The 27,918-nt window shown below is 44.0% G+C and overlaps 1 protein-coding gene across 1 annotated transcript in view; it reads right to left on the bottom strand.

Annotated features, from left to right (window-relative positions):
* Positions 1-2,509: 2,509 nt before the first annotated feature.
* Positions 2,510-27,918, bottom strand: part of LOC116979173 (radixin-like) — a 97,149-nt gene continuing 71,740 nt past the window's right edge. The window contains exons 6-13 of the mRNA XM_033030706.1: positions 27,638-27,784; positions 24,992-25,088; positions 23,550-23,713; positions 21,051-21,181; positions 14,110-14,270; positions 10,745-10,837; positions 4,822-5,046; positions 2,510-3,452 (exon numbers count right to left, since the gene is read on the bottom strand). Of these exons, the coding sequence (XP_032886597.1) occupies positions 3,288-3,452; positions 4,822-5,046; positions 10,745-10,837; positions 14,110-14,270; positions 21,051-21,181; positions 23,550-23,713; positions 24,992-25,088; positions 27,638-27,784 (1,183 nt within the window). The 3' untranslated portion in view covers positions 2,510-3,287. The remainder of the gene's footprint in view (positions 3,453-4,821; positions 5,047-10,744; positions 10,838-14,109; positions 14,271-21,050; positions 21,182-23,549; positions 23,714-24,991; positions 25,089-27,637; positions 27,785-27,918) is intronic.

Raw genomic sequence — 27,918 nt, forward strand, 5'->3', positions numbered from 1 at the left:
ACTCTCCCAAAAAAAAAGGGTCAAATTACTCAAGATTTATAACTGCTCATTTTCTGTAGAAGATTCTATTGGGCACCTAAAATGACTAATCATTACAGCAGAAAAAGCCAGAGGCGATGTTCTTAACAACTAGTGATCATTACAGGCAAAGCAGCCTGGCTCAAGACTTGGCTGCAATAGATCATAAGATGCCCTACAGAATCTCTATGAAGTGTATTTTACCAGGGTGGCACAGCTGTGGAGTTGCAGCCCGACAGCACCAGAGACCCGGGTTCGATCCAGACTACAGGTGCTGTCCGTAAAGAGTTTGTACGTTCTCCCCATGACCTGCATGGGCTTTCCCTGGGATACCCTCCATGTCCCGAGTTTCATTGTAGACATGCGAGAGAGGTTGGAAGGACCCTGGGGCCAGTGACAGAAGATCAGTGTCATTGACTTCACAGATTCAGTATTTACTGCAACACTCTACTAAAAAGAGCAAGGAAACATAATCATCTATTTATTTCCCCAAATTGATTATAAAGAGAGCTCACACACTTTAAAAACAAAAAAGAACCATGTGATCTTAGGGGTATTTCCAAGTCCCAATTCCTTTGATAGACACCAAATGCTGGAGAAACTCAACAGGCCAGGCAGCATTTCTGGAGAAAAGGAATAGGTTGCGTTTCAGTCTGAATAAGGGTCTCGTCCCAAAACGTCACCTATTCCTTTTCTCCAGAGATGCTGCCTGCCTTGCTTACTCCAGCTTTTTGTGCTTATCTTATGTTAATTGTTGTATAGGGCTCCGGTGAGACCACATCTGGAGTATTGTGTACAGTTTTGGTCTCCTAATTTGAGGAAGGACATCCTTGTGATTGAGGCAGTGCAGCGTAGGTTCACGAGATTGATCCCTGGGATGGCGGGACTGTCATATAAGGAAAGATTGAAAAGACTAGGCTTGTATTCACTGGAGTTTAGAAGGATGAGGGGGAATCTTATAGAAACATAAAATTATAAAAGGACTGGACAAGCTAGATTCAGGAAAAATGTTCCCAATGTTGGGCGAGTCCAGAACCAGGGGGCCACAGTCTTAGAATAAAGGGGAGGTCATTTAAGACTGAGGTGAGAAAAAACTTTTTCACCCAGAGAGTTGTGAATTTATGGACTTCCCTGCCACAGAGGGCAGTGGAGGCCAAGTCACTGGATGGATATAAGAGAGAGTTAGATCGAGCTTTAAGGGCTAGTGGAGTCAAGGGATATGGGGAGAAGGCAGGCACGGGTTATTGATGGGGGACGATCAGCCATGATCACGATGAATGGCGGTGCTGGCTCGATGGGCAGAATGGTCTTCTCCTGCACTTATTTTCTATGTTTCTATGTTAGTTTTATTGTGTTAAACCAGCATCTGCAGTTCCTTCCTACCCAATCCTCAGAGTTTAATTAGGCAATATGACAATAGCAGTATTTTAGCAACTTTCTTTCGGATACTTATCCTCTCTTTAGCAGAGAAGTGAGTCAACGCATTGTGTCAATATTAGCGGAAAATTCCCCCACACATAACAAGCTTCATTTCAGTAAAGTACAAACCCTATCCAAACTAAAGGATCAACAAAAAGGGAAAAATGATCAAGATCAGTGCAGAAAATGTGAAAATTTATTAGAGCAGAAAGGACAAATTGAGTACAACCTCCCAAAAATCAGCAAATAGTTTGTTACCGAGAACCCTTTGATAATTGTTAAATAGGAAGCAGATTTCACTGTAGAAAAAAAAAATTTACACTGGCCAATTTTCAATGTACAGAAAATTCCAACCACTGAAGATTAAGCAGCTTTTGTCAATGAGCTGAAGAGCCCTGTTAATAATTACCAAATGGCATTGCCTACTTTACAAAGTCATTGCAATATAAATCATCGTAAAAAAAAAAATCAACCAATGGGTTCTAAATGAACAGTTGGCTCCTTGATATAATACTGCATATTTCTTATCATTATCCTGCAAAATACAAAAGGTTACATGATAGTTTGCAAATCAATAAACCAGTTATAACACAATAATTCTGCTCTTCCTATTTTGCATAGTTATTTCAAAGTAACTACCATCAAGTACATAACGCTATTTATGAAAATAGAGCAACCAATTTCACAAGGAATGACCCTGGCCGCAAGCATATGCACTGTAACACTGAAAGGACTTTTGGCACTTCTACATATAATAAAAAAGAATGAGAATCAGCACCAAACAGTAGCTCTTGGCAACAGATGTTCAATTAGAAATATAAAGCTCATAAGTATCTGCATTTATAACACTTTAATATACAACTTGCACAATTTTCATTGCAGTAGCAGACTGCATGCCAAACCCTGACATGCACCTTCAAATCCAGAGGTTAGTGGAGCTGCAATTTACAAAATTGCCAAGATTCTTCCAAATTGACTCTTCCTATTAACAAAGTGCCATTGCACTCGAGTGGTGGCACCTTCCAGGTACCACAGGGTTACAAACAAGGACCTCTACAAATTTAGCAAATGGTTTTTTTTTTACACGTTTAAAATTTTAGTGCAACATACTCAAGTCAGAACAAGTTTACACAGCTGAATTCAAAACAGATTCCTTTAAAAGCCACACGACCTAGAGTCAAAATATGTGCATGTAATACCTCCAGCGGAAATAACGCAAAAAATAAATATCCCAAATAATCAGTCACAAATTCATTAAGTGATCTTCCATGAATTTACAACCATTTCTGAATTAGTTATGCAGCAGAGGGTAATTTGGTGAAGGGTTATTCAGACTACAAAAAAAACAATATTCAGACTAATATTCAGACTACAACAAAAAACAAAAATGAAAACAAGGCACCAATGAGATTACAATTGTAAATTAAAAAGTGTTAATTTCAAATTTAACATTGATTTGTTACAATGGATTATTTTCCCCTAGCTTCATACCCAATTTGATTTATTAAAAAAAAGTTTAATTAAATATACAACTTAGGACATGGACATTTTAAAAGTGGGCCACAATATTAATTTTAGCTAAAGCTGAAAAAAAGATGGTTTAAAACAAACCAGATGAATAGAGCATGGCTTTTATAGAAATCTGATGGGTGTAATCACAAATAGAACAAACAATTTTCCAAACTTCATAGCCAAAGACTTTTGTGCTACACAGGAACAATTTAATACATCTCTATTGCCGATTTGCACAAGCCAGATATTAAATAGAAAAGCAAGGGCTTCTCGGTAACTCCTAATGAAACCAGATTCATTCCCTTACAGTGACTTTGCAGGTCACAGGAAATGAGGATTTACATGGATTCAAACTCGTCTATCCGCTGCTTGGTGTTGCCCTGCCGAATCTGCCTCAGAGTCTTGTACTTGTCTCGTCCTGCCTTCATGTTCTCTGCGTGTAACATGTCATTCCGTGTTTTCTTGGTCTCGTCCCGTGCCTGGGCCAGCTCCGAAGTTAATGCCTTGGAGAAAGAAAAAAACACTTTCATCAGCCAACATCATATATGTATACGATACGATAGAACTTTATTTATCCCAGGAGGGAAATTGATCTGTCAACAGTCATAAAAACACAAGAAATTAAAGTGATGAGTGGAAAGGATTGGGGATGTGCAAAGGACTACTCCACGACTGAAGGGGGAAGTAGTTGCAGTTTGATAGCCACAGGTTAGAAGGATCTCCTGTGGCGTTATATCTGATGACTTCCAAAATGTACTTCCAGACATCTCCAAGTGCCAACTTAATAATCAATCAATCAACCTTTATTGTCATCTTGCAAAGCAACAATTGTACAGTGCAAAATGACAAGACGTTTCCCAGGGAATACCGGAGCATCGCACATGAAACTTAAAACATTTCACACATAATAACAGTAAAAACAATCCAGTCCCTGATGAAACAGTATAAATAGTTAAAAGCAGGTAAAACAGCAACATTAAAATACAGTAAAAACAGTCATTAAAATGTCCAGGGCAGCTGATTTGAGTGGCCAGTGCCAGAGTTATTAACATGTCAGTGCAAAGCCGCAGAATCAGGTGGAGTGACTGTTTAGCAGCCTCACAGCCTGTGGCAGGAAGCTGTTTAGCAGTCTGGTAGTCCGGGCTTTGATGCTACGGTATCTCTTGCCTGATGGCAGGAGATCCAGGTGTATGTGGAGGGGGTGCAGTTTGTCCTTTGCTATTCTCAGAACTTTTTTCAGACAGCGGCTCTGGAACAGTTCTTGTACCGAGGGTAGGGAGACGCCAATGATCCTCTCTGCTCCCCTCACTACCCTCTGCAGAGCCTTCCTGTCTGAGCAGTTGCAGCTGGAGTACCACGTGTTTATGCAGTACGTGAGTACAGACTCCACCGTGCCCCTGTAAAAGGTCCTGAGGATGTTGGTGGGAAGTGAGGCCTGTTTGAGTTTCCTCAGGAAGTGCAGTCGCTGATGGGCCCGTTTGACAATCCCAGTGTTGTTCCTGGACCAGGTGAGACTGTCTGTAATTTGCACTCCGAGGAACTTTATGCTCTCCACCGTGGTGCCACTGATGTTGAGGGGTGTGTTAGGTTACGTTAGGGAGCTTGTGGTTATTGATACCAGAGCTGTACTGAAAGATATTTAACTGAGCAACTCAAATCACTGACTTCAACAAATATCATGTCCTGCTGCTCGATTCTGAAACTTTTCTTCCCTCCAAAATGCATCAATCTCCTCTTCATTAACCATGCCCTTCATTATTCTCCCCTATCCCACCATTTCGAATTTTGGTTTGAACAGGATATTTTCGGTACAGAGACAAATGGAAGGATTCAGTCATAAAATGGGTAAATAAGGACAATGTTCTGGCCTACCTGCAGTTGCTTCTGCACGCGCTGGTTTTTCTCTGCCTCAGTTAGCCGCTCCTCCTCGCTGCGATCTTGCACAGTCCCCTCCGAGCTCAGCTCCGCACTAGCCTCTGCGTCGTTCTCGTCGTGTTCATCTGCACGCTCGTCTTCAGCTTGTGGGATGGGAGGGGAAGCCGTGGCCACTTTCAGCTCCTCTTTGGTCTTTTCCAGATCTCGCTGGGCCACTGCAGCCTGCCAGACAACAAGGTTAGATATTTTAGTTTAGACTTCGGTCATATTGCATGGAATGATGTTAAGTGAGGACAATCGGGACAGCATTTCCTGCAACTTCACAAAACATGGAGTCACATGTTCACAGGATGGTGGACACCATTACTTTAATATCTCATTTGAAATCAAGGACTTTGTGCACCTCTGTAACCTGGTACTGCAATAGTTAAAATGGACCATGCTTCTGGATTCTTATATTCCTGGTATGAAGGGTATCTAAAGATCAGTAGGTATTGAGAGTCACACAACTTAGACTAGTGATACAGCGTGGAAACAGGCCGTTCGGCCCCGATCAGCAATCACACCGTACTCTAGTGCTATCCTACACACTAGGGGCAATTTACAATTTTACCAAAGACAATTAACCTACTCCTCTGTACGTTTTTGGAGTGTGGGAAGAAACTGGAGCCCCAGAGAAAACCCACGCAGTCACAGGGAGCATGTATTAACTCCAAACCAACAGCATCCAAAGTCAGCATCGTACCCTGGTCCCTGGAGCTGTAGGGCAGCAACTCTACTGCTGTGCCACCCCAAGTTATTGCAGCTAATACCACAGAAACGATGAACTTCATCCACCTCAAATTCAACAGCAAGATTCACAGACCATTTGGCTGAACCGCACAGTCTGCCTAAACCTACCTGACCTCCCGGTTGCTAAACACAGTTAAACTCCCCCTCCCATTCACACACTGACCTTTTCTGTCCTGGGCCTCCTCCATTGTTAGAGTGAGGCCAAATGCAAATTGGAGGAGCAGTGCCTCATATTTCGCTTGGGCAGCTTAAACCCCAGTGGTATGAATATTGACTTCTCTAACTTCAAGTAACCCTTGCTTTCCCTCTCTCTCTCCATCCTTCCCCCTCTTCCCAGTTCTCCAACCAGTCTGACTTTCCTCATTTACATTTTATCTCCGTTTGCTTTGTTGTATTCTTCTCCCTGCTAACAATGATCTATTCTACATTTTCCTTGTTCTCCATCCCCTTTGCCTCATTTTCACACCTTACGCTTCCTTACCTCTGTATCTCCCTCTCCCCTGACTGAGTCGGAAAAAGGGTCTCAAACCATTCCTTCTATCCAGAGATGCTACCTGTCCCGCTGAGTTACTCCAGCATTTTGTGTCTATCTTCGGTTTAAACCAGCAACTGCAGATCCTTCAGCCACATACCATTTTCCTAACCCAGAGAAATTATAAGACTTGCAAATTTGCAATATAGAAGTTGCAACAAAACTATTTCTGGCTCTGTGTGGTAACAGAAAGTGTAACCCAGTGAGGTTTTATTTACTCGGCCTCCAGCCCAGATATAGCAGAATCAATCTGGGCTTGATTATTTGATCATAAACGTGCAACTGTTTCCCCTGATGAGCAAATTTGCCAACAGGCCAATGAAAATAATACCACAATAACAAGTTGCTGATGGTTTTCAGTTTAATAAAAAAAAATGATTGTGGCAGCATTTACCAATATAAGTTAAGTGTTTTGGCAGTAAATGGAGGAAAGGTATGGCTAGTGACAGAACAATGAGCAGACCACTTGCCATCCAGAGTGGCCAGGCTTGTTAACTCTAACATGCATTATGATGCAGCAGAACTGCAACCGCTTAGGAAGAGGCATGTTTTCCACGCACACATTTCAAGTTAACAACCTAAACGACTCAAGTACATGAAGATAAACTGTTTGACTATCCATGTACTTGTCCAACTACCAGCTATGATATACTGCAGTGCAAGATATTGAACATCATTAATGTGGTACTAATATTGCTCAAAAGGTCAAATTGTATCGACCAACTGGGCCCAATGGCATCTAACTGGGTGCATTTACATAACCTCTGGGCTTTGTTGTAATTTTAATGCCTTCGAACTTTATAGCTAATAAAGTGGTAATTGCTGTTGTGAAGGAAATGTGATCATTTGCAAGGACCCACAAACAGCAATGTGACGACTGGTGGAGTTGCGTGGAGTAATGATAGGCGAGGACAAAGGGACAACATTCCCTGCATTCTCAAATCATGGAATCATATATTCACAGGGACAGTAGACAGCCTTATTTTAATATCTCATTCGAAAACCCAGACAACATCACACACATACACAGTTGGAACAAACTGCTGGAGGAGGTAGTCGAGGCCAGTAGTATCACAACCTTTAAGAAACATTTGGACAAGTCAATGGATAGGACAGGTTTAGAGGGATATGGGCCAAACGCAGGCAGGTGGGACTAGTGTAGATGGGACATGTTGGTCGCTATGGGCAAGTTGGGACAAAGGGCCCGTTTCCACACTGTATGACTATCAGAAGAACCTTTGTGCATCACCAGGGCACACCTGGTACTGCAGTAGTTAAAATAGAACATGTTTCTGGGATTCTTCTACTCCTGGTATGAAGGCTATCCAGAGATCAATAGGGACTGAGAATCACACAGTTTCGACTTGAGATACAGTTCGGAAACGGGCACCTCGGCCCACTAAGTCCACCCCAACCAGCAACCACCCTGTACACTTGCACTATCGTGCACACTAGCAACAGCTTATAATTTTACAGAAGCCAATTAACCTACAAACCTGTCTGTCTCTGGAACGTGGGATGAAACCGGAGCACCTGGAGAAAGCCCACACGGTCACGGAGAGAACGCACAAACTTCACACACACACACAGCATCCGTAGTCAGGATTGAACCCGGGTCTCTGGCACTGCAAGGCCAGCAACTCTACCACTGCACCACCATTCTGCCTATTAACGATAGGATCCTGGCAAATACCAAGGAATGGTGGGACAAATATCATCTCTGAAAGTGGTAGCACAGGCAGGTAAAGTGGTCAAGAAAGCTTACAGGATAGTGGCCATCCTTAGCCGGGGAAAAGAGTGCAAGAGCAGAGATGTTACAACTTCATATAACATTAGGTGGGTACTGCTGGAGAACTGAGCACAGCTGGAATCACTCCATTATATGGACTCGAGAAGATAGAGGGTGTGGCCTGGGCTGAAACGTTTCACATATGAATGGAGGACGATGAGGTGGGTTTGTTTTCCTTGGATTAGAGGCAGTGAGAGAATACCCAAATCAAGGTATAGAACATTGAGAGCAGAGATAGCATTGGTCATACAACATTTCTCCACAACAGTGGTAACATAAACAAGAGGGCACACGTTTGAAGCAAGGGAACGAGAGGGGTTCTGAGGTATAACTTTCTCCACCCAGCCGGTGGTTAGAACCTGGAAGTAACTGGAGTGAGAGGAAAGGGCAAATACCCTCAACATTTTAGTATTCGGACCATCACTTGAACAACAATGAAGGCTATGGAACAAGTGATGGTAAATGGGAATAACGCCATGGTCTGTGTGGACAGATTCTACACTATACCCTCATACGACCAAGTAGTGTGCTCTTCTAGGTTATAGTTCTGAATGAAGCCTTAAAGCTGAATTGCATAGCAGACCAAGTCCTGGCAGGCTGCGCTGGCCAAGGGGCAAGCACTAGACTCTTTCAAAAAACTTCCAGAAAATGGTTTTTAGTTTAGAGATAAAGCATGGAAACAGATCCTTTGGCCCACACCGACCATCATCCACCCATTCAAACTAGTTCTATGTTAACCCACTTTCTCATCATTGATTAGTACGAGTGGCAGAGGTTATAGGGAGAAGGCAGGAGAATGGGGTTAGGAGGGAGAGATAGATCAGCCTTGGTTGAGTGGAGGAGTAGGTTTGATGGGCCGAATAGCCCAATTCTACTCCTATCACTTATGATGATCTTCCCCTACTCAATGGGGTCAATTTAGAGGCTAATTAACCTGCAAACCCGCACGTCTTTGGGGTGGGAGAGGACATCCGAACACCCGGAGGAAACCTACGAGGTCATGTGGAGAACGTGCAAACTCCACACAGACAGCATCAGAAGTTAGGATTGAACGGGGGTCTCTGGCGCTGTGAAGCAGCGGGTCTACAAGCTGTGCCACCCGTCCATCCTCAAGTATAGTGTCAGGAGAAAAGCAGGGAACCTTTGCTCCTTCTACTCTTTGAAAAGGCAAAATCTCAATCGCTCACGGCAACTTTGTTACTTGTGACAACCACAGATCTTGTGTTAAAACGTAATAATAATAATAATGGATGGGATTTATATAGCGCCTTTCTAATACTCAAGGCGCTTTACATCGCATTATTCATTCACTCCTCAGTCACACTCGGTGGTGGTAAGCTACTTCTGTAGCCACAGCTGCCCTGGGGCAGACTGACGGAAGCGTGGCTGCCAATCTGCGCCTACCGCCCCTCCGACCACCACCAATCACTCACACACATTCACACACAGGCAAACGTACAGCTAAACATACAAAAAAAAAGGTAATGTTCCATCAGATACAGCAACAACAACAAAGAGACAACTAGGCTTATCCTTAAGTATTTGCTTTGAACATTCGCATTTTAAATCGGGTTTTGTTCACAACTTACAATGCATTTCTAGTCATGAGTATTGAGATGACTAATAATGAAGTTATCCGTGCCAACTATTTGATCAACATTCCACACGATTGTGGAGGAAAACATTCTGTTGGAAACTAGATAACGTGTACACATTGTGAAAGGAGAAAATTACTCAGTGACGTAGTCCATAGTCTTCTGGTATCCGTCATCTGCTGTCATCAAGAAATATATCTGAGCAAGAGCTCCTGTATGGGGAGAGGATTCAGAAATCGGAGGTTCAAAGGGATTTGGGAATGCTGGTGCATGATTCCCAAAATGTTAATTAGCAGGTGGAATCAGTACTAAGGAAGGCAAATCAGTAATAAGAGGACAAGAAAACAAAAGCAGCAAAATAATGCCAAGGGTAGACACAAAATGCTGGAGTAACTCAGTGGGACAGGCAGCATCTCTGGAGAGAAGGAATGGGTGACGTTTCGGGTCGAGGCACTTCTTCAGAAGTAATGCCAAGACTTTATAAAGGCACTGCTTGGACCCTGAGCAGTTTTGGACCCATATCTGAAGAGGGATGTGTAGAAAGGAGGGTCTTGACCCAAAACGTCATCCGTTTCTTTTCTGCAGAGATGCTATCTGACCCGCTGAGTTACTCCAGCTTTTTGTGTCTATCTGAGGAGAGATTTGCTGGCTTTGGAGAGGGTTTAGAGGAGGCTTGCAAGAATGATCCTGGGGATGATTGGGATAACATATTATGTGTTTGACGGCTCAGGGCCTGTACTTGCAGGAGTTTAGGAGGATCTCATTGAAACTTACCAAATAGCAAATGGACTGGATAGAGTGGATGTGGAGATGTTTCCACCAGTGGGAGGGTCTAGGAATGGAGGGCACAGCCTCAGAATAAAAAGGACACATATTTAGAAAGGAGATATGGGGGAATTACGTTAGCCAGAGGGTGGCGAATTTGTGGAATTCATGGCCACAGACGGCTGTGGAGGCCAAGTATTTGGGTATTTTAAAAGCAGAGAATCATAGGTTCTTGATTAGTAAGGATGTAAAACCTTACACGGAGAAGGCAGGAGAATGTGGTTGAGTGAGAAAGCTAGATCGGCCAATATTGAATGGTGGAATAGACTCAATGGGCAGAAGGGTCTAATTCTGCTCCTGACATAAACATCTCACAGAACTGAATCTCAAGATATCGTTCAGGAAAGGAAAGCTTTATTAATTGACTTGGAGATGCCAAAGCCTTACCTTCTGCTGCCATTCAGTAGCCTCATCCTCCTTCTTTTTCTTTGTTTCCTCCAATACATTTATTTTGGAAGTGAGTTCCGTGAGCTCGGCAGCCTACAAGTGAATGTTCACAGTGTTACTTTCCCACCAATTACCCATTTCTTTCCAAAGAGTAAAAAAACATTCCCAGGAATTAACATTGTCTCACGATTCTTGAAAGGAAAAGGCACAATGATGACTAACAGATAATCGGGAAACTACATAGCAATATTTAAAACAGTTTCAGTTTTGGCTTATGTCAGCAAACCAATGAAAATTCCACTAGCTTTAAGAAGCAATGGCTCTCCCCTGGATTTCAGTCTTCATATTTTGATTGATTTAATCATACAGCAATGAAACGGGCATTTCAGTCCACACTGACCATGGATCACCCATGTACACTCAGTCTGAAGAAGGGTTTTGACCAGACATAGAAACATAGAAATTAGGTGCAGGAGTAGGCCATTCGGCCCTTCGAGCCTGCACCGCCATTCAATATGATCATGGCTGATCATCCAACTCAGTATCCCGTACCTGCCTTCTCTCCATACCCTCTGATCCCCTTAGCCACAAGGGCCACATCTAACTCCCTCTTAAATATAGCCAATGAACTGGCCTCGACTACCCTCTGTGGCAGGGAGTTCCAGAGATTCACCACTCTCTGTGTGAAAAAAGTTCTTCTCATCTCAGTTTTAAAGGATTTCCCCCTTATCCTTAAGCTGTGACCCCTTGTCCTGGACTTCGGGAGCAATCTTCCTGCATCTAGCCTGTCCAACCCCTTAAGAATTTTGTAAGTTTCTATAAGATCCCCTCTCAATCTCCTAAATTCTAGAGAGTATAAACCAAGTCTATCCAGTCTTTCTTCATAAGACAGTCCTGACATCCCAGGAATCAGTCTGGTGAACCTTCTCTGCACTCCCTCTATGGCAATAATGTCCTTCCTCAGATTTGGAGACCAAAACTGTACGCAATACTCCAGGTGTGGTCTCACCAAGACCCTGTACAACTGCAGTAGAACCTCCCTGCTCCTATACTCAAATCCTTTTGCTATGAAAGCTAACATACCATTCGCTTTCTTCACTGCCTGCTGCACCTGCATGCCCATGACCAGACACGTCACCTTTTCTCCAGAGATGCTGCCTGACCCACTGAGTTACTCCAGCACTTTGTGTCTATCTTCATTGTAAACTAGTTCAATGTCATGCTGTTGTCACATCCACTCCCTACATTCTAGGGGCAAATTACAGAGGCCAATTGACCTACAATCTGCACGTCTTTGGGATGTGGGAGGAAACCCATGCGGTCACAGTGAGAACACGCAGACTCCACACGGACTGTATTTAACCCGAGGTCGGGGTGTAACCCAGATCTCTGGCACTGTGAGGCAGTAGCTGCACCAATGTGCCACACATTATTTTTCATTAAAAAAAATTGGTTTAAACCAATTAAATGCATTTGTAAACAAATCCTCGTGCACCATTTTGGATCAACTGCAATATAACCAAAGAAATAATAAGTCACAAACAAGTGAGTGTAAACATTGATATTTAGAGCAATAGAGATCAGTTTTCTAAGTCCAGATATGCCTGCCTGCCCACAAGAGTGTTCAAAGCCCTCAAGAACAGAGCATAAAACTAATGCCCCACAAAATGATACAAATCATCACATTGGTCAGGTGCCGGATGACTGGAGGGGTGGCTAATGTTGTGCCTCTATGTAAGGGCTGCAAGGCAAAGCCTGGGAACTGTAGACCAGTGAGCCCAACATCTGTGGAAAAGTTACTGGAGTGGATTTTGAAGGACAACATATTTGGGTAGAGGTTGATTAGTGATAGTCAGCATGGTTTTGTACTTAGGATATCATGTCTCGTGAATTTGATTGAGTTTTTTTAATGAAGTTATCAAGAAGGTTAACAAGGGCAAGGCCGTAGATGTGGATATTGATCAGCTGAGCAAGTGGGCTGAAGAACGGCCAATGGGAGCTTAATGTAGATAGGTACAAGGTGTTACACTTCAGGAGGTTAAACCCGCGCAGTACCTTCACGATGAATGGGTGGGGTCCTGGGGCATGTTGTAGGGCAGAGGGTTTTAGGAGAATTGGGTACACAGTTCCCTGAAAATGGCTCCAGAGGTAAATAGGCTGGTAAAGGTGGCCATTGGCACATTGGCCTTCGTCAATCAGGGTAGAGTCTAGAAGTTGGGACATTATATCAGGCATTATACAAGATGTTGGCAAGGCTGCATTTGGAGTCCAGTGCTCAGTTTTGGTCACCCTGCTATTGGCAGGATGTCCTTAAGCTGGAAAGAGCACAGAGAAGATTTACAAGGATATTATCAGGACTTGAGGCCCTGAACTCAAGGGAGAAATGTATTCCTTGGGGCACAGGAGACCGAAGGGAGATCTTATAGAGGTGTATAAAATCACGAGGGAATTGATTGGGTGAATGCAGAGTCTTTTACCAAAGGTAAGGGAATCAAGAACCAGAGGACATAGCTTTAAGGCGAGAGGGGCAAGATTTAAAATAAACCACAGAGACAATTTATTTCAGTCAGATAGTGATGGGTATATGGAACAAAATGCCAGAGCAGGTTGTTGCGACAGGAACAATAACAACATAAAAAAGACATTTGGCCAAGTATAATTATATGAAAGGTTGAGAGGGATACGAGCCAAATGCAGCCACATGGGACTAGCTTAGATAGAGCATCTTGGTTGGCTTGGACTAGTGGGCTAAAAAGCCAGTTTTTGTTCTGTATGACTCTATATTATAGAAGGGGCAGTATAAATCACACACATTATGTTCAGAGGATGCTCTAAGCCTCTTTGGTTTAGCCTAGTTTAGTTTAGAGATACAGCACGGAAACAGGACCTTCAGGCCACCCAGTCCGTGCCAACCAGCGATCCCCGCGCACAAACAGTATCCCACACGCACAAGGGACAAATTATAATTCTACCACGCTAATTAGCCTACAAACCTGTACGTCTATGGAGTGTGGGAGGAAACCGTAGATCCCAGAGAAAACCCACACAGTTCACAGGGAGAACGTACAAACTCCGCACAGATAGCAGCATGCCACGGTCAGGATCGAACCCAGGTCACTGGCGCTGTAAGGCAGTAACTCTCCCTCTGCGCCACCTCTAATGTGCTGAGTAATGTATCACGGCAAGTTGGTTGCCAGGCAACTCACCCAATAAACAGGTGTGGTGGCCCTGCTCCCCAATGTGAGCCCCCCTTGTGGGCAGGCCAGAATTTGAAACAGGATAAACCATTCACCTATTGGGTTGAATACCCTGTGCACGATATCCAGAACTATTACAGAGGACAAAAGTCATGTGATGCTATTTACCAGGTGCTCTTGATTTTTCATCTGGTTTTGGGATTGTTCGATCAAGGCCAATTTGGTCTCCTCGGCAGACCTGCGCTCATGATCCAGTCGCTCAGCCTCATCCTGGGCAGATTTCCTCTCCTGGTCCAGCTCTAATGCTTTGCGAGTTTGTTCTTCCAGTTCTGAAGGTGACAAGGGGTTTTCTTGTCAGAAACACTGCATCATAACTCATGCATTGCATGCACAGAACACAAAAACGTTTGTTACTCTGCTACATTTTCCCCAGTCACACCAGCAAGGAGAAAAAGTGAACAACACATTGCCATTTCTAGTTACAGCTCTATATATTAAATGTGTTGGAAGGAACTGCAGGTGCTGGTTTACACAGAAGACCAGACTGATGGAGGGTTTTTACCCGAAACGTCACCTATTACTATCTAAATGGCGTCAAGTTGGGAAAAGGGGAAGTACAACGGGATCTGGGGGTCCTTGTACATCAGTCTATGAAAGTAAGCATGCAGGTACAGCAGGCAGTGAAGAAAGCGAATGGCATGTTGGCCTTTATAACACAGGAATCAAATATAGGAGCAAAGAGGTCCTTCTGCAGTTGTACAGAGCCCTAGTGAGACCACACCTGGAGTATTGTGTGCAGTTTTAGTCCCCTAATTTGAGGAAGGACATTCTTGCTATTGAGGGAGTGCAACGTAGGTTTACAAGGTTAATTCCCGGGATGGCGGGACTGTCATATGCTGAAAGAATGGAGCAGCTGGGCTTGTACACTCTGGAGTTTAGATGGATGAGAGGGGATCTCATTGAAACATATAAGATAGTTAAGGGTTTGGACATGCTAGAAGCAGGTAACATATTCCCGATGTTGGGGGAGTCCAGAACCAGGGGCCACAGTTTAAGAATAAGGGGTAAGCCATTTAGAACGGAGACGAGGAAACACTTTTTCTCACAGAGAGTGGTGAGTCTGTGGAATTCTCTGCCTCAGAGGGCAGTGGAGGCGGGTTCTCTGGATGCTTTCAAGAGAGAACTAGATAGGGCTCTTAAAAATAGCGGAGTCAGGGGATATGGGGAGAAGGCAGGAACGGGGTACTGATTGGGGATGATCAACCATGATCACATTAAATGGCGGTGCTGGCTCAAAGGGCCGAATGGCCTACTCCTGCACCTATTGTCTATTCTCCTGAGACGCACTGAATTACTCCAGCATTTTGTGTCTATCTTCCATATTCGATGGTTTTTATGCTTCTCAACCTCTACTATTATGTCAATTACGTCAGCTACAATATAAATTGCAGACCCCATCAAAAAAACTGCCATGTTTCGGGCTTGTTTAAAAAATGACCCAAGCTTCTCCCACACAATCCAAAAGACCTACTTTAGCCTTTCCAGTTCAATGAGAACCCACTGACAAAAACAAAACAAGGTACAACTGCTGAAGTGCTGAACTCAAGTAAAACATCAACAAAAAATGCAGATAGAAACATAGTGCATTCAGAAAGTATTCAGACCCCTTCACTTTTTCCACATTTTGTTACATTATAGCCTTATTTTAAAATGGATTAAATTCATTTTTTTAATCATCAATCTACACACAATACCCCAGAATGAAGAAGCAAAGATTTTTTTGCAAAGTAATTAAAAAGAAATAACTGAAATATCACATCTACACTAGTATTCAGACCTTTTGCTATGACACTCAGAATTGAGCTTAGGTTCATCCTGTTTCTATTGATTATCCTCGAGATGTTTCTACAACTTGATTTGAGTCCACAAGTGGAAAATTAAATTGATTGGGCATCATTTGGAAAGGCACACACCTGTCTATATAAGGTCCAGCAGTTGACAGTACATGTCAGGAGCAAAAACAAAGCCATGAAGACTAAGGAATTGTCCGTAGACCTCCGAGACAGGATTGTGTTGAGATACAGATCTGGGGAAGGGTATAAAACAATTTCTGCAGCATTGCAGGTCCCGAAGAGCACAGTGGCCTCCGTAATTCTTAAATGGAAGAACTTTGGAACCCCCAGGACTCTTCATAGAGCTGGCCGCCCGGCCAAACTGAACAATCGGGGGTGAAGGGACTTGGTCAGGGAGGTGACCAAGAACCTGATGGTCACTCTAACAGAGCTCCAGGATTCTGTAGAGATGGGAGAACCTTCCGGAAGGTTCTATATCTGCGGCACTCCACCAATCAGGCCTTTATGGTAGAGTGGCCAGACGAAAGCCACTCCTCAGTAAAAGGCACATGACAGCCCGCTTGGAATTTGCCAAAAGAGTTCTTTTCTCTGGTCTGATGAAACCAAGATTGAACTCTTTGGCCTGAATGGCAAGCGTCAGGGCTGGAGGAAACCAGGCACTGCTCATCACCTGGCCAATACCATACCTACGGTGAAGCATGGTGGTGGCAGCATCATGCTGTGGGGATGTTTGTCAGTGGCAGAAACTGGGAGATGAGTCAGGATCGAGAGAAAGATGAACGGAACAAAGTACAGAGAGATCCTCGATGAAAACCTGCTCCAGAGCATTCTGGAGCTCAGATTGGGGCGGAGGTTCACGTTCCAACAGGACAATGACCCTAAGCACAGTCAAGACAACGCAGGAGTGGGTTCATGACAAGTCTGTGAATGTCCTTGAATGGCCCATACAGGTGTGCCAAGCTTGTAGCATCATACCCAAGAAGACTTGAGGCTGTAATCGCTGCCAAAGGTGCCTCAATAAAGTACTGAGTAAACGGTCTGAATACTTATGTAAATGTGATATTTCAGTTATTTCTTTTTAATCACTTTGCAAAAAGTTCTAAACACCTGTTTTCGCTTTGTTATTATGTTGTTTGTAGATTAATGATAAAAAATGAATGTAATCCATTTTAGAATAAAGCTGTAACAAAATATGGAAAAAGTGAAGGGGTCTGAATACTTTCTGAATGCACTGTAGGAACACAGAAAATAGGTGCAGGAGGCCATTTAGCCCTTCGAGCCAGCACCGCCATTTATTGTGATCATGGCTGATCACCCACAATCAGTAACCCGTGCCCGCCTTCTCCCCATATCTCTTTATTCCGCTAGCCCCTAGAACTCTATCTAACTCTCTTTTAAATTCATCCAGTGAATAGGCCTCTACTGCCTTCTGTGGCAGAGAATGCCACAAATTCACAACTCTCTGGGTGAAACAGTTTTTTCTCATCTCTGTTTTAAATGGCCTCCCCTTTATTCTTAGACTGTGGCCCCTGGTTCTGGACTCTCCCAACATTGGGAACAATTTTCCTGCTTTTAGCTTGTCCAGAGGTACACAAAAATGCTGGAGAAACTCAGCGGGTGCAGCAGCATCAATGGAGCAAAGGAAATAGGCAACGTTTCGGGCCGAAGCCCTTCTTCAGACTTGTCCAGTCCTTTTATAATGTTAGACGTTTCTATAAGATACCCTCTCATCCTTCAAAATTCCAGTGAATACAAGCCCAGTCTTTCCAATCTTTCCTCGTATAACAGTCCTGCCATCCCGGGGAATAACCTCGTGAACCTACGCTGCACAGCCTCAATAGGAAGGATGTCCTTCCTCAAATTAGGAGGCCAAAACTGCACACAATACTCCAGATGTGGTCTCACCATGGCCCTGTACAATTGCAGAAGGACCTCTTTACTCCTTTACTCAAATCCTCTCATTATGAAGGCGAACAATAGCTTTCTTCACCGTCTGCTGTACCTGCATGTTTACTTTCAGTGACTGGTGTACAAGGACACCCAGGTCTCATTGCACTTCCCTTTTTCCTAATCTGACACAGTTGAGATAATAATCTGCCTCCTTGTTCTTGCCGCCAAAGTGGATAACCTCACATTTATCTACATTATACTGCATCTGCCATGCATCTACCCACTCACTCAACCTGTCCAAGTCACCCTGCAACTTCCTAGCATCCTCTTCACAGCTCACACTGCCACCCAGCTTTGTGTCATCTGCAAATTTGCTAGTGTTGCTTTTATGTTGGAAATCTAACATGAGGAAATGCTGAAAGTGCTCAGTAGATCAGGCCATGTCTGCGGGAAGAGAAGCAGAGTTAACATTTCAGGCCAAAGACCCTTGGTCAGAACTAGGAAGGAGAGGAAAGACATCTGTAACACTGCAGTGAGAGTGGGAAATGTCTGGGTCGGTAAAGTCTCTGATAGACGGAGTTCACTGTAGGGCTCTATTCCACATCCCATCTTTCCTGCAGCACTGATTATATCTGGTCCATTTACGTCATTCCACAATCAGCAACCCCGTCATTTTAAATCCATAGAGACTTAAGGGCCTGTCCCACGAGCATGCGACTCCATGCGGCAAGCGCAACCTAACCAGAAGCGGGGGCTGCGCGGAGGTCGAGTGAGTGACATGAAGTGCGAGCGAAGTCCGCGGGAAGTTCGCGTGTGACGTACGGTGTCGGGGCAGCTGCGGGCCGGCAGGCCGTTGGCGTTCAGAATTTTTGAACACGGTCAGTTTTTCGGAGCCCCAAGCGATGTCGGGACCAGTTCCGTACAACTCCATACGGCTCCGGCGATCGAAGTGGGACCGGCCCCGCGAGGCCGTACGGCTCAAGCGACCACGTTAGGTAGCGCTTGCCGCATGGAGTCACTTAGGTCGCACTTGCCGCATGGAGTCGCATGCTAGTGGGGCAGGCCCTTTAAGAAGCTGCAGGCGTTGGAATCTTGAGCACAAACAATGCTGGAGGAACTTAGCTGGTTCTGCAGCATCTAGGGAGGGAATGGAATTTTACAAAGCCGTTACAAACGGAATGGATTTAAACCTTTTCTCCAATCTGTGGGGTCCCAGCAAAATCATCGTCTGCCCATTCCTTCCATAGATGCTGCCTGATCTGCCAAGTTCCTCCAACACTTTGGTTTATTTTAAATCCATGATCATCCTGTTCCCTGTTTTGCTCTTGGAAAAATAACACTATGCTGCCAGCGCTCAAGTCCCTGGGCGGTTCAGCCCTGCCATGGGAGTTAGGGTAAATTTAAAATAAACAGAAAATGTGCTATCCTTTAAAAAGAAAATGAATAGCAAAAATCCATGCATCTTTGGCAAAAGGGGTAACATTGGCACTGTTACCACTTCCGTGTCTAACTGCAAAAACAAACTATAGCATTGATGCCTACCAACACTTTACTTTAGACCTTAGAGATACAGCGCAGAAACAGGCCCTTTGGCCCATCGAGTCGACGCCATACACCAGCGGTCACGCCATACACCAGCGGTATCCTACACACGAGGGACAATTTACAATTTTACCATAGCCAATTAATCTACAAACCTGTACGTCTTTGGAGTGTGGGAGGAAACATGAGAAAATCCACGCAGTCACAGTGGGGAAAATACAAACTCCGTACAGACAGCACCTGCAGTCAGAATCGAACCTGGGTCTCTGGTGCTGCAAGGCCCCAACTCTACCGCTGCGCCACTGTGCCCCCCCTAATCATGTTGCTCATCATTCTGAGGTTCTGATTTGTGGAATTTAAAATGGACTGCAAGCTGTAGCTTCAGTGGGGTCTAACCTTCCTAGCCCAATGTGCTAAACAATACAGCATGACCCTGGTTTGTGATGGCAGGGAAGGAAGGCAGTACCATCCTGTTATCAAATGAGTTATGTATTGTCAGTGCAGTGACAGATGTATTACTGTTGACCTTCCTTTGACACGATAGGAAGTATTCTGACTGGTATGGCCACTGTCCTGCTCCTGTCCACCTGACCCTGTAGAGAATAAATGCAGTAGGTGGTAGGTCGAATCAAAGCTAACGTTGTGGTGGAGGCAGGTTCTCTGGATGCTTTCAAGAGAGAGCTAGATAGGGCTTTTAAAAATATCGGAGTCAGGGGATATGGGGAGAAGGCAGGAACGGGGTACTGATTGGGGATGATCAGCCATGATCACATTGAATGGCGGTGCTGGCTCGTAGGGCCAAATGGCCTACTCCTGTACCTATTGTCTATTGAAAGCAAATTCAAGGGGTCGCTTTAACCAATTTCAGCTCTGTCCTCGAAGTGTTCTAGCTACTCTCTAGTGACAACCTTGGGAAATTCATCTGCAGGCTCACTTTTCCCAAACATGAACTGGTCGGCTCATTGGGCAGCACGGTGGCGCAGCGGTAGAATGTGGGCTTCCATCGCCAGGTACGCAGGTTCAATCCCAATTACTGGCGCTGTCTGCGTGGAGTTTGTACGATCTCCCTTTGACCGCGCGGGTTTCCTCAGAATGTTCCGGATTCTTCACACACTCCAAAGACCTGCAGGTTTGTAGGTTAATTAGCTTCTTTAAATTGTAAATTGTCCCTAGTGTGTAGGATAGTGCTAGTGTATGGAGTGGTCGCTGGCGTGGACTTGGTGGGTCAATGGGCCTATTTTCACGTTGTATCACTAAAGTCTAAACGATTTTTTAAAATTGTTTTAAAAAAAGGAGTGGTTGTGATGCAGCGAAGGTTTGATGTACCAGTCTTTTCATAGGCTGTTAACATAGTAGAATGATACCCATTCATCTTAGAAATTCTCAAGGACAGGACATTCCCTTGTGTCCCCATCACTCTACATTGAACCTGCATCGACAAATTCTTCCCACCAAACTAAACCTCAGCTAATATTTTGTTCCATGGTCTTCCATCTGTCCACTTCTGCCTCATCTAAAACATATCTTTAGAAAGGAGTTGGGGAGGAATTTCTTTAGTGAGAGGATGGTGAATTTGTGGAATTCATTGCCACATGCGTCTTTGGAGACCATGCTTTTGGGTATTTTTAAAGCAGAGACTGAGGTTAATGATTAGTAAGGGTGTCAATGGTTACAGGGAGAATGCAGAAGAATGGGGCTGAGAGGGAAAAATAGATCAGCCGTGACTGAAATGAGGTACAGATTCAATGGGTGGGATGGCCTAATTCTGCTCCTATGTCTTATGAACAAGTTTGCCACTGGTGGTGTTTTGCCTCCCAGCGTTACCTCTTTGAGCTTTTTGAGTCTGCTCTTCAATTTGTTTCAATCTTCCCAGCAATTCCTCCTTCTCCAGCTCAATATTTTCACGCTCTTTTTCTGCTTGTTCTCTCTTCTTTCTCTCATTTTCCAACTGTGCCCTGGAGACCATTAAACAAAAGTCACCATTAGAAATCACCTCAACATTTGCACTTATACTTTCAGCTGAAGTGCACAACCCAGAGAGTTGCGAGTCTGTGGCATTCTCTGCCTCAGAAAGCAGTGGAGGACAATTCTCTGGATGCTTTCAAGAGAGAGTTAAATAGAGCACTTAAAGATAGCGGAGTCAAGGGGATATGGGGAGAAGGCAGGAACGGGGTACTGAATGTGGATGATCAGCCATGATCACACTGAATGGCAGTGCTGGCTCGAAGGGCCGAATGGCCTATTCCTGCACCTATTGTCTATAATCTATAACATGTCCCCACAAATAAAATTACGTTGGAATATGTTATGTAAGGGCAAATGCAGAATCTGATGATTCCTCAACAGCAACTTAGGGAAGAATAATGGCCATAATGTACCAATACACATCATTCCGAGAAACAGCACATTATTCCTATCCCAGTTATTTACAATATATATTAACAATTTGGTATAGAAACGTGCAGGGCTAACGGAATCAAGGGATGTGGGGGGAAAAGCAAAAATGGGATACTGATTTTGGATGATCAGCCATGATCATATTGAATGGCTCGAAGGGCCAAATGGCCTACTCCTGCACCTATTTTCTATGTTTCTAGTGCGGGTGTCACGGGTTATGGGGAGAAGGCAGGAGAATGGGGTTGGGGGAAAGATGGATCAACCATGATTGAATGGCAGAATAGACTTGAAGGGTCGAATGGCCTAGTTATGCTCCTACAACTTATGAATAGTATTTCATCAAACCCAACCATAAATGTTCTCTTTTGCATGCAAACCTGCACGTTTCTGCACCAACACACTTGTGGGAATTTACACTGGAATTGGTTAGGATGGGTGAATTTTACCAATTACACACACAGAAAATATTATCATAGAAACATAGAAAATAGTTGCCGGAGTAGACCCTTCGGCCCCTCGAGCCAGCACCATCATTCAATGGCTGATCATCCACAATCAGGACCCCATTTCAGCCTTCTCCCCATAGCCCTCGATTCCGCTAGCCCTAAGAGCTCTATCTAAAGCCCCTGTCCCACTTGCGTGTCCTTGGCACGTTAATTACGCGACCACGTCATCGCGTTGAGGAGCAACGGTCCTGCGAGAGTCACGCGCGTCATCATGCATCCGCACAGCCGTCTGGAGCGCGTGACGTCATTTGAAGATAGACATGAAATGCAGGAGTAACTCAGCGGGACCAGTGGCATCTCTGGAGAGAAGGAATGGATGATGTTTCGGTTCGAGACCCTTCTTCAGTCTGAAAGAAGCGTCTTGGCCCGAAACGTCATCCATTCCTTCTCTCCATAACCCTCCGCGCTGCTCAGTGGGACCAGCCCCGTGCGGCCACACGATGCCCGTGCACCTCCAAGCAATGGCGAGGTCGCGTAATTTGCGTGCCAAGGACACGTAAGTGGGACAGGGCCTTAACTCTCTTTTTGATGCATCCAGTGAATCGGCCTCCACTGCCTGCTGAGGCAGAGAATTCCACAAATACGCAACTCTCTGGGTGAAAACGATTTTCCTCATCTCAGTTCTAAATGGCCAACCTCTTATTCAAACTGTGGCCCTTGGTTCTGGACTCCTCCAACATCAGGAATATGTTTCCTGCATTTAGCTTGACCAATCCCTTAATAATTTTATATGTTTCTATAAGATCATCCTTCTAATACATCAAGTGTAGGAAGGAACTGCAGATGGTGGTTTAAATCGTAGATTAACACAAAATGCTGGAGTTAACTCAGGACAGGCAGCATCTCGAGAGAAAAGGAATGGCTGACTTTGGGTCGAGACCCTTCTTTATGGTCCTAAGTCTGAATAGTATCATCATGACTGGACATACTTCCCCGACCCCAACAAATGCGCATCAGCATTCTTCAAACCACACATACAAAAAATTAACAGAGTTCATGCTGTAATGTGTAAAAAAGGATGCTGTTATAAATTCACCTAGAAAGGCCTCAGCAGAGACTATCCCAAGGCAACATAGTCATGTTCTCCCCATGACCTGCGTGGGATTTCTCTGAGATCTTCGGCTTCCTCCCACACTCAAACGACGGACAGGTTTGTAGGTTAATTGGCTTGGTACCAATGTAAAATTGTCCCTTGTGTGTGCGTAGGGTAGTGTTAATGTGTGGGGATCGCTGGTCGGTGCGGACTCTAAACTAAAACAAAATATTCCTTAGGCTGAAGAAACGTCTCGACCCGAAAAGTCACCCATTCCTTCTCTCCAGAGATGCTGCCTGTCCCGCTGAGTTACTCCAGCATGTTGTGTCTAATCTTTGGTTGAGACCAGCATCTGCAGTCCTTTCCTACACATAAAATATTCCTTACCTTTCTAGCTGTTTCTGGTGCTTCTCCTCTCTAGCCTGGGCCTTCATCTGCTGGACTTCAATTGTATCAGGCTTACGCCGACGCATGTACAGTTCATGGTTCCCCATACACAGCGCTAGGATGCGTTTGTTTATGCGGAGACGAGGTGCGTAGAATACAAAATCCTATGAAAATAAAGAGAAGCGGGCTTGGCATATTTCAGTATTTTAAATACAGTATTTTAAATTCCAATAAGGAAAACAGATGCATTCTGCAGGCAGCATCATGCAAAGGGTGACCGCATCATTATGAACAGAAACCATCAACATTTCCCCTTCCCACACGATTATATCTCTTGCTTTTCAAGCATCTATCTCCCTGCGCCTTTTAGCTATGAACGTTATAATGAGCAAGCACAAGACTCTGTTACATAAATTATTGCAGGCAATGCCCCGCATTCAGCACAGACTGGAGAAACTTCCACAGGTGAACCCTGGGTGGATGCAATACCAGTGCTTCCATGGGTAGGAAGGACTGTGAAAAGCAATAAAATTGATTGCCACTACATTCATGGGAGGACTGGGAAAACAATTGTGTCAAATTCATGTCCATCTTCACATTATGCACAAAAAGTCCACATGCAGTGGGTAGTCTCAAATATCAGGATTTTTTTGATTTTTTTAAATCCAGAAAATGGATTTAAGTGCAGTTCGCATGTTTGAGTTTAGAATCCTGGTCACAATCAGGGTTAAATTCTGTGTGACATGTAATCATGTCAACAGTAAAATATAAAGACATATCACCACCATGCTGACCAATTTGGAACAGAAGCTCCTTTCCATTCTTAAGAAAAACAAGTACGGGGATTGCATTACCAAATCAAAAAAAAGTTGAGCTCCTCAGCAGACACAGTAATCCAAAGAAAGCTCTGTTCAGGCTAGATCAGGACCACTGGAATAGTGTGGTGGATACAGACTAAATGCTGCAAAGAAATGGTAGGATTGGTATTCAGGCAAAGCTCAATAATGGTATAGGTCCTCCCCATTCACGTTCACAAGTTATAGGAGTAGAATTAGGCCATTCGGCTCATCGAGTCTACTCCGCCATTCAATCATGGCTGAGCTCTAACTCCTAATCCCATTTTCTTGCCATCTCCCCATAACCTTTGACACCCATTCAAATAAAGAATCTATCTCTGCCTTAAAAAATATCCACTGACTTGGCCTCCACAGCCCTCTGTGGCAATGAGCTCCACAGATTAACTACCCTCTGACTAAAGATGTTCCTCCCCACATCCACTCTATCTATGCCTTTCATTATTCTGTTAGTTTCAATGAGGTCCCCCCTCGACCTTCTAAACTCCAGTGAGTAGAGGCCCAGTGCTGTCAAATGCTCATCATATGCTAATATGCATCATATTCATACCCACTGTAAAACAATCTGCATATATCATTAGTACTTACTGGTGCTTTTTTATCAATTGGTTTGATGATAAACTTTTTGTCGTTAAATGAAATGTTTCGGATTTCACTCCAGGGGAATCCAATCTTGGGTGTCAACCTTGAAACAAGGAGAGAGATTTGAGCCAAATAGATAACGACTCCAATTCCACATTCTGCATCCAACATTGATTTTAACCAACTTTCTCCCCTACCTGTTAGGAAACCATATTATGAAGCAAGTCCACACAAGGAATAACAGAAGATTTAGTTTCAAATCCTAAAAGGAAAAGTGAAGCTTTTCCCCAAATAACCAGATCATTGGTTTCCTCTTATGGAATAGAACCATTGAGAGTCTAAAGCAAAACGTCAGACTGAGCAGGGTAAATTGTTTAACTCAGAACTCAGGGCGGCTCAGTAACGCAAAGGGAAGAGTTGCTGCCTTACAGTGCCAGAGACCCAGGTTCGATCCTGACCACGTGTGCAGTCAGTATGGAGTTTATACATTAGATTATATTATATTATATTTGTTGTCATTCTCCCCGTGATCTACGTGGGTTTTCAACGGCTGCTCTGTTTCCTCCCACACTCCAAAAGACAGATTTGTCGGTTAATTGGTCTCTGTAAAATTGTAAATTATCCTTAGTATGTAGGATAGTGCTAGTGCACGGGGTGATCTCTGGTCGGCACGGGCTCAGTGGGCCGAAGGGCCTGTTTCCGCGCTGTATCTGTATCTTAAAAGTAAGGTACTATGAAGTGAATGGAGAGGCCAAGCAAGGGCAAGAGTGGACTTTTTGTTTTGATATTAATTCCTGGTTTAAAAAACCCAGCATACATCTCTATGCCCCTCTTGTCTTATGGAAGTTGATGACCAACCACTGCAGCGGAAGCCAAATGCAATCTCCTCGATTACAAAACACTAAACTTTCAACATGTGTAAACATGCACAAACATCTACCCGAGGGGTGACTCCCCAATAATCAATAGTGAAATATTGATTAAAATCAAAAGGTACATTTTCATGTAAAATTGGGCATTTGTCCAACCATTATGAAAGCCAAGAACCCCACTGCTTGCGTGCTTGCCCTTTGCCATGACATGCCCAGTTCGGGTTGCTCTCATTACAGGCCAGACTGATTACAGCTGTCTTGGGAATTTTATTCCAATCAAACCAACCATAGTAATAGTTCCACATTCCCATTCAAATATTGCTGGCCATTTTTCACCAGCTGAATGACTGCATATACTCCTGCACTGTGTGTCAATAGAAACATAGAAAATAGGTGCAGAAGTAGGCCATTCAGCCCTTCGAGACAGCACCGCCATTCATAATGATCATGACTGATCATCCAAAATCAGTACCTTGTTCCTGCTTTCTCCACATATCCCTTGATTCCGTTAGCCCCAAGAACTATATCCAACCCTCATGAAAACATCCAGTGAATTGGCCTCCACTGTCTTCTGTGGCAGAGATTTCTACAGATTCACAGCTCTCTAGGTGAAAAAGTTTTTCCTCATCTCAGTCCTAAATGGCCTACTCCTTATTCTTACACTGTGACCCCTGGTTTAGCCTGTCCAATCCCTTAAGAATTTTATATGTCTCTATAAGTCCCCTCTCATCCTAAATTTCAGTGAATATAAGCCCAGTCGATCCATTCTTTCATCATATGTCAGTCCCATCATCCCGGGAATTAACCTGGTGAACATACGCTGCACTCCTTCAATAGCAAGAAAGTCCTTCCTCAAATTAGGAGACCAAAACTGCAAACAATACTCCAGGTGTGGTCTCACCAGGGCCCTGTACAACTGCAGTAGGATTTCCTTGCTCCTATACTCTAATCCTTTCGCTATTGCACCTCCCCTTTTCCTAATCTGACATAATTCAGATAATGTGTAAGAAAGAACTGCAGATGCTGGGTTAAACCGAAGAGACACATAAATAATCTGCTTTCTTGTTCTTGCCACCAAAGTGGATAACCTCACATTTATCCACATTATACTGCATCTGCCATGCTTCTGCCCACTCACCCAACCTATCCCAAGTCACCCTGCAGCCTCATAGCATCCTCCTCCCAGTTCACCCTGCCACCCAGCTCTGTGTCATCCGCAGACCTAGAGATGTTCCTTTGTCTAAATCGTTAATATATATTGTAAATAACTGGGGTCCAAGCACTGAGCCTTGCGGCACCCCACTAGTCACTGCCTGCCATTCTGAAAAGGGACCCGTTAATTCCTATTCTTTGCCGACCAGCTCTCTATCCATGTCAGTACCCTACCCCCAATACTATGTGCTTTAATTTTGCACACTAATCTCTTGTGTGGGACCGTGTCAGGCTTTTTGAAAGTCTAGATACACATCCACTGGCTCTCCCTTATCCATTCTACTTGTTACATTCTCAAAAAATGTCAGATTAGTCAAGCATGATTTCCACTTCATAAATCCATGCTGACTTTGACCGTTCCTGTCACTGCTTTCCAAATGTACTGCCATTATTGCCCACTACCGATGTCAGGCGAACTAGTTTATAATTCCCAGTTTTCTCTCTCCCTCCTTTCTTTGCTACAAAAGGCAAATTATGTTAAGGCCATCAGGGAAAAACAAGGTTGTTAAAAGGTTCCTTCAAAATATCTCTCTCATACAGTACAGGTGCAATCTCTTGACAAAGTTACCGGTCTTCATGTTCATAGATGTTCAATCCAAGAGCATCAACGCCAAGCCAGAGCTCAGAGCCTTTTTTGTTTTTGATACTGAAGTAGTTAACTCCATACATTTCAAGATCTTGGGCAATCTTCAGATATTCCATCATGGCATCCTCTCTGTTGAAGAAAATCCAGAGTCAATAATAATGTTTAAAAGATCGACAAATTCACAGCAGGGGCAGAAGATCAAATAACTTCAGATGCTGAAAATATGAGAAAAAAAAAATAGCTAGAAGTGCTGAGAATACTCC

This window comes from Amblyraja radiata, chromosome 12, assembly GCF_010909765.2.
Source record: "Amblyraja radiata isolate CabotCenter1 chromosome 12, sAmbRad1.1.pri, whole genome shotgun sequence".
Lineage (NCBI taxonomy): Eukaryota > Metazoa > Chordata > Chondrichthyes > Rajiformes > Rajidae > Amblyraja > Amblyraja radiata.